The following is a 9,907-nucleotide window of genomic DNA, read 5'->3' as shown; positions in this document are numbered from 1 at the left end:
GTTGTAAAGAGACCATCTTCCAGCTGCATTCATAATTTGCAATACCTAATCTGTGCCCTTAAATATAACAGACATTAACTAACAACTGGACTCAACATTTATATATTTTAATCAGAGAACAATTTCAATTTAAGAAGGGATTATAAAACAAATACCTGTCAGGCCCTTTGATGCAAAATTGTGTCAATAAAGAGTTTGATAAGCGTTAGTCAGGCAACTTATTGACCTTTGCATGGACCAGCATTTGCATACAATGTGATCAATCATCAATCCTTGGGCTTTATCAGAGATGCTTGGTATCTTGGAAGGCTCAAAGTCTGGTAACCTTGCAAACCTTGACATTTGTAGGAGACTTGGAGATTATATACCAATCAATACATCAGTGCACAGGCTTTGCAGTGATAATAAAGCACTTTAGAGCCTGCTTATACTGTAACAGGAGCTTAAACTGTTCATCAAATCTTTTAACAAGATGTAGTTTAGGGAGAAAAGTCATTTGAATATTTTTCCTAGCTAAAACAAGTTAGTAGTAGTATTATATGTGCAGGGGAGTAGTAAGAACTTAAGCACAGTATGCAGATGGAGGCACGTAGGCTATTGCATATGAAAGACACACACATATACATGGCATACAAGTGTAGGTTTAAAATAAATACAATTAAATACACAAATAAAAAATGTTCTAATGTTGAAATCATCAGTTCACAATCGTGTGTAAGTGAGTGAGTTTTGTATAATGAGATAGAACCTTTAAAGCAGATATTATGAGTATAGTATTTGGTACTTTGTAAAATAAAGAAGGCAAGCAAAGGCTACAAAACATTGTACTGTCCCTTTAACTACCTCCATCATGTGTCTGTATATGTCTGGCATGTAAAGTTGATGCAAATTTGAATAGGAGTACAATTTAAAAGTTTTAGTTACAGGACAAAAGCTATGAGGTTGTCCGAAGTATAAAATTGATTTAAACACTTGCCATAAATGACAAGTCCATTTAAACTTCTTCTACGACTGTAAAGATGTTTTTGTCTCTAAAATACTAAGAAATATTAAGGATATCAACCTGGCTTTATAACATCTTTGTACTTATCTTATTATGTATGTTTTTTCATCTCCCTTCAAGAACTACCTCACACAACCTGAAGAGTCTGTGTCTGAACTTGTTGTGTTGACCTTTATATTTACAATAAAGGAATTGTGACATTTATGTTTTAAACTGTACATGGTCCCTTTTAAATGAAATACAATAAATAAAATAAATACAGTGATGCTGCCAGTAATGATTAACAGCAAGAAAACAGGTTTGTCAGGTGGAGAAACAGTAAGAGATCATCACATTTATTACGGCTGTATTCCTTTGAAATTTATTCTGAGATTTTGTTCATCTGCATGATTTTATGTGATGCATTTAGAAAGATGTCACTCTTGTATTCAGGAGTGTAAGAGAAGTTCAAGGAAGTGCAAAATGTCAACACTAAAGCTATTGTCTTGTTTATTCTTTCTCACGAATTATTGAGTATGTTTATGATTTAACGTTGACAGTGTGCAGGAGAGGATCTTTGCGCCTAGAAAAGGGGTTCTTCTCTGTTAATAAGAGATTGATTACACAGTCATAGTAAAAACTAATTGCTATGTTATTGGCCAGTTATCCATGGAAATGTTTCCACTGGCTTTATTAATATGTTAGGAGATTCATCTACTGTTTACTGGGTCATACACCTACTTGTACGTTTACATCTGAAGCCAAGTGTGATTAAAACAGCTTCATATTTCTGTGGGAAAAAAACAGGTCAAAGGTCCTTTTTTAATATTATTTTGGTGGTTTATAGAAATAACTGTGAGTAAACATTCATTTAACCATAAACTAATCTGCTCATAGTGATTCGATCATTACTTAATGCTGCATCCGGCCTTATTCCATGCAGTAAATCAGCATGAGTCATGCATTAATTATGAGTGACTCCAGCATGTGTTGTGTACCCTTGTTATAAAGTGTTATCACTGGTGGTGACAAGATGTCTGTGCAGCATTTTAAGCACTTCATATACCAATATTGAAAGACTGTGGTGTAACAGATCAGCACACACAACACCCGTTTACTCTTTTTACTTTAAATTGTCCAAATTACAAAATAATAACATGATTTCTACTTCAGCTACAAAATAACATCATATTTATGACTGTAGTAAGCATCATTGATTTTTTTTTTTTTGCTCTACCAACCTTTTAGACATGCATACTGTTGAGAAATATAAAAATATAAATATAAATACATCCCATTAATATTCTTAATGAATCCATGACTAAGATCTGAAATATTTCATCATAAAAGAATTAAAATGCAGTTGAGTACGATAAGGCATTAAGATGTATCACAAGAGCTGTACAGAATCCTAGATTAGAGGTATTATTTTTTTTTCTTAGTGTAATGGAGAAAAAAAAATCAACTGTTTTTAAAGAAATCACTACTTTTCTCAACAGGAAGAACACATTTCCAAAGAAAACAGAAAAGAGGAAGAAAGTAACGACTACAAATTTCAAGGTAACAACACAAAACTGAAAAAGCACTCCAGTACAAAACCAGGATTTGTTTACAGCATACCGAGTGGTGTCGCCAGACTCCCTTTGTACGTATTGTTCCTGACTTGTGACTTCGTGAGCCCTTTCTCGACACCACACCACTCACAATATAACTCAGAGCAACCGAAAATATCCAACGGACAAGTGAGCATGATAAATGCAGAACGATAATGACTTGCGTTCAGAACAGGATGTGCTATACAGAGTTCAATGACTAAATCTAATGCATAAGTTTCACTCGTTGGACTGGTACATAGAAGAAAACAAAAAGGACTATGGCAATGACAGTTACAATCAAAAGAATGGCCGACAATGTCTGAAGAAAATCAACACTTTTATAAATCTTATTGTTTACAGCCAACTAACGTGTCGCCACTGCTAAGTGTTTCTTTAGTCCTGACAGCTCCCTAACGATAAGCATGACTGAGCTAGCTTAGTTTCATGCAAAAAAGGTAGTTTTCAGGTGCAGGAGTTGCCATGTCAGAAGCCAGAAGAAGAGTTGATTAGCAGGTTTCTATTGTTTTTTTTTTAAGACGGCCCGACCCAGGAAGACTCAGAGGAAGAAAATCCAAGAAATCTCAAACCCATTTTGATCCTCGCTGAATCAAACAATAACAATTTAAGGTGCTTGACATTCCTGAATGCAACTCTATTCTTATCTCTGTACCTTTAAGGAAACATCCCACAAGTCCATACTGACCACAACACGCATGGCCCTCTCTCCTGATCTAGAAACTTAGCAAAATCATACACTGATTTTAGTTTGATGCTAACATGCTAACGTAGCCCCTTAACGCAACTTCCCTTCCTATTGTGTTACTTTATTTCTATTCCAACTATCCTCGCCCTACTTTTTCTTAACGCAAGCCATTTGGATTTTTAGTGAGTGAGCTGCAAAATGGAGGTAAGATCAGAGCTGGTGTGAGATATACAGTACTTGGTGCACTTGCAGAGAGGAGCCGCAACAGGGACGAGGGAGGGGAGGGGCAGAGAGAGAGGGCAGAGAGGGGAGAGTAATACAGTAGATGCTCACAGTTTCATTAGAGTCTAATATGAATATTTAGACGACACATCCATGTTTGTCGTTAGTGTTGCCGCAGCCACAAACGTCCCTTCTTTTTCCTTATTCGCTGCAGCTCCGAGGTGAAGCTGCCCTTGAGCGCTTAACTGCTGTTAATCTCCTCCACCCTTAATCCTAACTTTACCAATAAGTGGGGACGGTACAAAAGTGAAACCGGACCAGCATCTACGCGTCACTTTGACCTTCTCTGACCTTGCCCTCTGGTAGGACTCTGAGGTTATTATTGCTGAGCTCTGTCCTGCTAACTGTGGGACTGTGGCGCTGCGATGCTAGAACAGTCCGTGACGAGCAGGTCCACCACCGTGTTACCCGTGACGTACACTGTGGGTGCCGTCACCATGTTGCTAAGGGAGACGGAGCTGCTGGCAGCCACGTTAGAGGTGATGGGGCTCGGGGCGCCCTGGCTGTTGTTGTGGGTGCCCATGTGGCCCTGGAGCTGGGTGGGGGTCTTGCAGTGGACGCCGCACAAGTGGCAGACGAGGACGCCGCCCTGGGCCGTGCCACCGAAGCCCCCGGGACTGTCCTTCCACTCCTGGCCGTGGTGCTTCTGGGCGTGGACGCGGAGGTACGTCAGCGTGGTGAAGCCTGAGAGAGGAGAGAGATTAAGGTTTCATTTCATTCAACATGAAGCCAAAGAGAGATCAAAGAAAAAACAAGTCACAAGTGAGTTTTCTCTCTTTCACACAAAGCTACAACAACAGTTTAAAACTACCGTAATAACTTAATAATTGTATGTGTGCCTGCATTTCTATGCACCAGTTGGCCACTTTCTAAGTTGATATAACAACCAGCAGACTGTTTACACATCCAGAATATCTGGAGCGACATTATCATACATTTGAAGTTGTGTTTATGTCCTCCTGGGAAATTTAAGCCTCATTTTAGTCTCCACCAACTCCTCAGGGAAACATCTGACGCTGTAGCTGCTGAATGCTTCACTATGTTCACCAGCTCGTCACTAATTGTGTCTTTCTCTCTGCTCTGTGTTTAGCAGGTAGTAAACATTGGGTTTATCAGAGCTTCTTAATTAAGCAAAGCTTCCTGCTGTGGCTGAAAACACATGAAACATTGAAAGCACCAATGGAATATATATAGATAACTGCTTTAATTTAAAGTAGTAAATCAAAGCGTCTGTACTTACTGCGGTTACAGAGATGGCAGGCGTGGTGCTGTGATTGGTTGTGCACCCTCATGTGATCTGTGATGTAAGCAGCCGACAGGAGCTTGCCACAGATGTGACAGGGGACCTTCTCCTCATGACGAATCATGTGCGCACGCAACCGATCCTTCGTGGCAAAGCTGGACTCACAGGTCTGTAACAAGATGAAATCGATGAGTGTTTCTAGAGAATCACAAACAAGTTAAATCCTACAGTATCCTACAGCATGTTTATTATCCAGATTGGTTGCCATGGTAATACTCTCAATGGTGATTTGCTCATGTCAGTAAAGTCTGTGTGAGGCAGCTGAAGACACAGATTGCTTGTAAACAACTGAAAAGCGCTGGTCGGTGAAGGAATAAGAAGGTAAACAAGACGCACCGGGCATTTGAAGGGTCGCTCTGAGGAGTGCACCTGTCTGACGTGGCTGTTGAGATGGTCCGGCCTTGGGAAGGAAACAGAGTCGACATATTAAGACCGGTAACGCCTCACTTTTATATTAAAGGTCACAGCGTGGATTCTGGTTCAGATCAGGCTTAAACAGTTCCTCAGCTTCACCTGGAGAAAGCCTTGCCGCAGTGAGGGCAGACGTAGGGTTTCTCCACCCCGCCCTGATGGGAGCGCACGTGGTGGCTCATGCGGTCCTTCCTCTTGAACCGCTGCTGGCAGATGGGACAGGAGAACGGCTTCTCGTCTGAGTGGGACAGGCGGTGGCGGTTGAGGTGGTAAACGTCCCGGAAAGCCTTCCCGCACGTCTCGCAGGCGTGGTTCTTCCTCACCGGGTTCGGGTTAGGATTGGAGGGCCGCTGAGGCAATACAGACAACAAATAGACACACTCCAGACTTTAGATGGGAAGGACGGGAACACAAAAATATATTTAGATCATTTTCTTGTTGAAACCATGCAAAGTCACATTTGCCTACAAATAACTAAACAGTCCTGACAGTTGATTCTCATGTTAGATGGACTTCTTCCCACTGGCCTTTAAGTCGTTATGTGTGTTCACACTCTTTGTGTTACAGAGAACATGCAGGGGAGCGTGGGGGGGCTTCCAGCACGCTGTTTCTTAAACTGAGGACCAGTGCCAGTGTGGACTTTACTGGTCCCTGAGCAGATTACTGAACACAGACTTTTTGTCAGTTTAAATCCAAAGGAGAGTTTCAGTCAAACAGGAAGCAGCTGACACACAGTATCGGCTTCCCTCCCTGCAGCCGGGCAGCTTAAGAAACAACATGCTCGAAGGTTCGGGGTTGACGACAGCCATCTCCACAAGGCCCTGACCCACCTGTACTGTCGCCCCTGAGGCCATGACGACAGCAGCAGGAGGCGGAGCGTGGGGGTTAACACTAGCCATTACGTTAGTCATGGCGACCCCTTCACCATCCTGACTACACAGGGTAGGCTGCTGGGCCCCCGCCAGCAAGCCGGGAGGGGCGAGAGGAGGAGGCGCGGAGAGGTGTAGCAGGGAGAGGGGAACAGTGGGCCTCTCCGCCCTCCCTCCGGCCCCCACCGCCATCGCCGACGGGGCCGCCACCGCCACATGGCCGGCTGCTCCCTCCTTTGCCCCCTCCGCCTGCTCTCTGGCCCTGTCCTTCATGCGTACCCCAGTGTGGACCGACTGGTGCCGCCGCAGGTTGTAGTTGTTCTTGAACTGCTTGTTGCAGATGGCACAGATGTGGGGCACGCGGGCCGGCCGAGACACGGGCTTCACTGGACCACAGGGAGGCAGGAGGAGAGACAGGAAGAGAGAACGTTTTTATTTTCAAAGAAGGTATTTTATTCATTTTTAATCAACACAACCAATAGGAGATATAGGAAAATCAGCACATATTCACATTAGAGACACCAAACGAAGCGTATAAAAAATATGATTTATCAATTTTCAAAAAAGTTGCGAGTTTAATTGCTACTCAAAAAATGGTTTCAGCTCCTTCAGCTAAGAAATCAAGCTTAATCAAGCTTGGTTAAAAGTTTCTTAGACATCAAATAAGTTACATGTAACCTATGTGTGGAAAAAGTACACTTATTAACACATTATTTTAAGGCTTTGATAATGGTAATCATTTAACCTTCAATGAATAAGAGATACTGAGAAAGACTGAGATGCTGTTGAACATCTCGAATGTTCAGATCTCTATTTTTAGTGTCTAAATTTTAATTATCTAGTTTTTGCAACTGTTTTTGTATCCTCATTGACCTTACACAATATATGTCATTTAAATGTTGATTTTAAATATTGTGCATCAAAATTTGACTACAGAAAGAAATTCAAAGAAAGAAATTTATATTAAGGATTTTCAAAATAAAACAATCAAGTGGTATTTACATGTTTACATTAAAAACAAAGATGAATATCTACAGCATGCAGTAGAGATTAGGGGTTTGGAATCGCAGGGTAACACGATACGATTCAATACGCGATACGTGGCCCACGATAATGATAATATCAAGAAACATCGATTCTGTGATAATTGATATATTGCAAGATATTCATATAATGAAACATCACGACATCTGATTAACTGAGGAAAACAAACTGCCCCTAAAAAGGTGAAGTGCTAAATTAATGTATTATTAACTGCAATTGGGTGAAATTTTCACTGATTTTGACACAAACTGAGATAAACAATGATGCAGAGACTCAAATTGGCAGGAAGATCTGTTTAGAGCTCTGAATTTAAAAAATATAAATATCAATATTTGGTGTCAGCGATACGATAATTGTATCACACCAGTCAGGACGACGATATATTGCGATATCGATATTTTGTCCCACCCCTAGTAGAGATAATCAGTTGAGATTGAACTTCAATAATAAATGGTTGGCAGTTTATATTCTTTATGGTCATAATTTGCCTTGCTTGTCTCATCCTTTCATCTGTAAATCACCAAAATAAAAGTCTCTGGATTTTGTGCACTTGTCTGTCTGGCATTGGGTCATGCACATGAGCAGTGGTATCTCCTTATTTGCACTGCCTAAAGCTCCGCAGGTGTTCAGTACAGTGTAGTGCAGTGTAGTGCAGTGTAGTGTCCCTCACCAGGCAGGGGTTCCTCATTGAGAGCAGCAGTGTCCACAGTTGAAGGAGGCTGAGCTATGTGCTCTGTGGGTGGGGTTTGGGGAGAACTCGTATGCACGGGCATGAGCTCTGATTGGAGGCTCCCCTCCACTTGGTTTTGGGTGGGAGTATTCTGGAGAAGCAAGCAGAAGGCCATCACCAAATGTAAACACAAGTCACAGCATTATCTTCAGGTGCTACGTTGTAATACAACATGTAAGGGCTGTAGGGCTGCTGGACACACACACACTTGCACACACGCACTGAGCAGGCCTGTGTGAGAGAATGAGAGCAGAAAGAGAGGCCTGCTCGACAAGCCTACCTGGAAGAGAAAATTGCTCCAAGCAGCATCCATTTTGCGCCACAGCGATGGAGATTATAAAGTCCTGATTGAGATCGTGGAGAGAAACCTTTGCATGGTTTGGATCGGCCCACCGGTGATCCAGGCGAATAACAGACGCCTTTACTGCAGCAGATACGACGGGCTTCCGGATTTGCTTGAAAAACGTGAATAAAGTCGTCTGCAAAAATATGTTTTTCTCATTGAGGTAGCCTAATGCTGTCCATTAAAATGCACGCACTCACGCAGGCTGCAGCACGCAGGCCAGCTCCAATAATGGCCTGTTTCTATTTCACTTTGGTTTCTAACTTTAATTCATCAAACACTTATTTTACTAAAACGCAACATCAAACAACAAAACTGCTTCCAAAAAAACAAAAATATCGCATATTACAGTTTTACATTTTAGCAGTAAACAAAAAACACTGTACGTGAAATAAATGCATATGTACGCAAGAAGACAAATATGGGTTATAACACACGTATCTGGTAGCACAGCAGGTCATGCTTTGTTTTTAATTTATGAATCTATTTTTTCCGATTTCCCTGAATAGGCCAATCGGGTGTTTGTCGAAGCCTCGCGTTGGATTCAAGCCCTGACCCCGGCGCGAGGCGCTCTCGCCGGGCCGCAGCCTCTCGCTCCACCTCGGCCGTTCAGCTGCGAGGATGTCATCTTTCTTTTTTTATCGCCCGCTCTCCCTCCTCCCTCCCTGTCTCTTTCTTCCTTTTCTTTTTTAATTCCTCTTTCTTCTCCCCCTCCTCTCCTTTTCTCGCACCGCTATGTCCCACTTGCTCTTAAAGGGATAGGGTTTCCTCTCATTTCCGTCTCCCTCCGGCGGGGCCCGTCCTCTCCCCTTCCTTCCTGGGTTAAGTCGGCCGACAGAAAATGCGCCACAGTGTGTAATTTTTCAGCTCCCTCCGCCTCCTCCTCCTCAGGCCAGCTGGAACAGCTCTCCTCTTGCACCTCCTGCACCGCAGAAAACAGCCGGAGTGACTTTCCATTAACGGAGAGATGACAGACGCATCTTAAAGGGAAGTGCGCAGATCCTCCCAGTCGGCCAATAATAATGATGTCAGAGTCAGATATAGTACACAGGCGAATAACAGCTCAGCATGCACACACAATAGAAGAGATTAATTGTCCGCATTACATTAATACAGATACACTGTTTCAGGTAAACAATAAAAATACACATTTTGTACATAATATACTTTATGATGTCTTAATCTAGATTTACCTTGATTTAGTCGGAACTAAATATATAAATGTAATAATCGATTAAAGGTTTAAATCACCTTTAAGTAAAAATCCTCCTCCTTAAATCGTAATTTTAGTTATTTTACGATAATAATAATCTTAATACATTCGGGTTTTTGACTGTTACTCTGATAAAAGAAGACATATAATATTTTCATCAATAAATATGTCAATTATTTTCTGTTTTGTTTTATTTGGTCCATAAAATCTTTATAAAATCCGTAACGTCTTTTACAATATTCATGTCTTGTTTTGTCGCACTAACAGTCAAGAACCACAAAATATTCACCTTAATAACATAAAAGACAAAGAAAACAAGTAAATATTTACAACAAAGAACCTGGAACAGGTTAAATAATTCAATTGTTGCTAATTTTAGTTGATTAAATTGACTAATCGATTAATTTGTTTCAGCAAAATGCAGCCTGATAA

The 9,907-nt window shown here is 41.5% G+C and overlaps 1 protein-coding gene across 2 annotated transcripts; it reads right to left on the bottom strand.

Moving 5' to 3' along the window:
- Positions 1-2,092: 2,092 nt before the first annotated feature.
- mazb (MYC-associated zinc finger protein b (purine-binding transcription factor)) lies at positions 2,093-9,357 on the bottom strand. 2 transcript variants are annotated; one of them, XM_069664159.1, is made up of 7 exons: positions 8,200-9,357; positions 7,860-8,010; positions 6,107-6,531; positions 5,379-5,626; positions 5,202-5,265; positions 4,803-4,974; positions 2,093-4,246 (listed from the first exon to the last, which is right to left on the bottom strand). In XM_069664159.1, exons 1-7 carry the CDS (start codon positions 8,230-8,232, stop codon positions 3,903-3,905), a joined length of 1,437 nt encoding a protein of 478 aa, XP_069520260.1. In that variant the 5' UTR covers positions 8,233-9,357; the 3' UTR covers positions 2,093-3,902. The 2 variants fall into 2 exon arrangements, with proteins under 2 accessions (XP_069520260.1, XP_069520261.1); XM_069664160.1 differs by lacking the exon at positions 8,200-9,357 and having other exon boundaries at positions 6,107-6,526; positions 7,860-7,971.
- Between the last annotated feature and the right edge of the window lie 550 nt (positions 9,358-9,907).

The sequence above is a fragment of the Semicossyphus pulcher genome, unplaced genomic scaffold (assembly GCF_022749685.1).
Source record: "Semicossyphus pulcher isolate SPU_LCO1_2020_fin unplaced genomic scaffold, fSemPul1.0.p SCAF_16, whole genome shotgun sequence".
Lineage (NCBI taxonomy): Eukaryota > Metazoa > Chordata > Actinopteri > Labriformes > Labridae > Semicossyphus > Semicossyphus pulcher.
The sequence above is the reverse complement of the archived record's forward strand: the minus strand, read 5'-3'. Positions and strand labels throughout refer to the sequence as shown.

Coding starts and splice junctions, on each gene's coding strand:
- mazb (XM_069664159.1), bottom strand. CDS start 8,232: ATGGATGCTGCTTGGAGCAATTTTCTCTTCCAG. Junction 6,532..7,859: donor CAATGAGGAACCCCTGCCTG/GTGAGGGACACT, acceptor CCTGTGGTCCAG/TGAAGCCCGTGTCTCGGCCG. Junction 5,266..5,378: donor TGCGGCAAGGCTTTCTCCAG/GTGAAGCTGAGG, acceptor TTCCTTCCCAAG/GCCGGACCATCTCAACAGCC.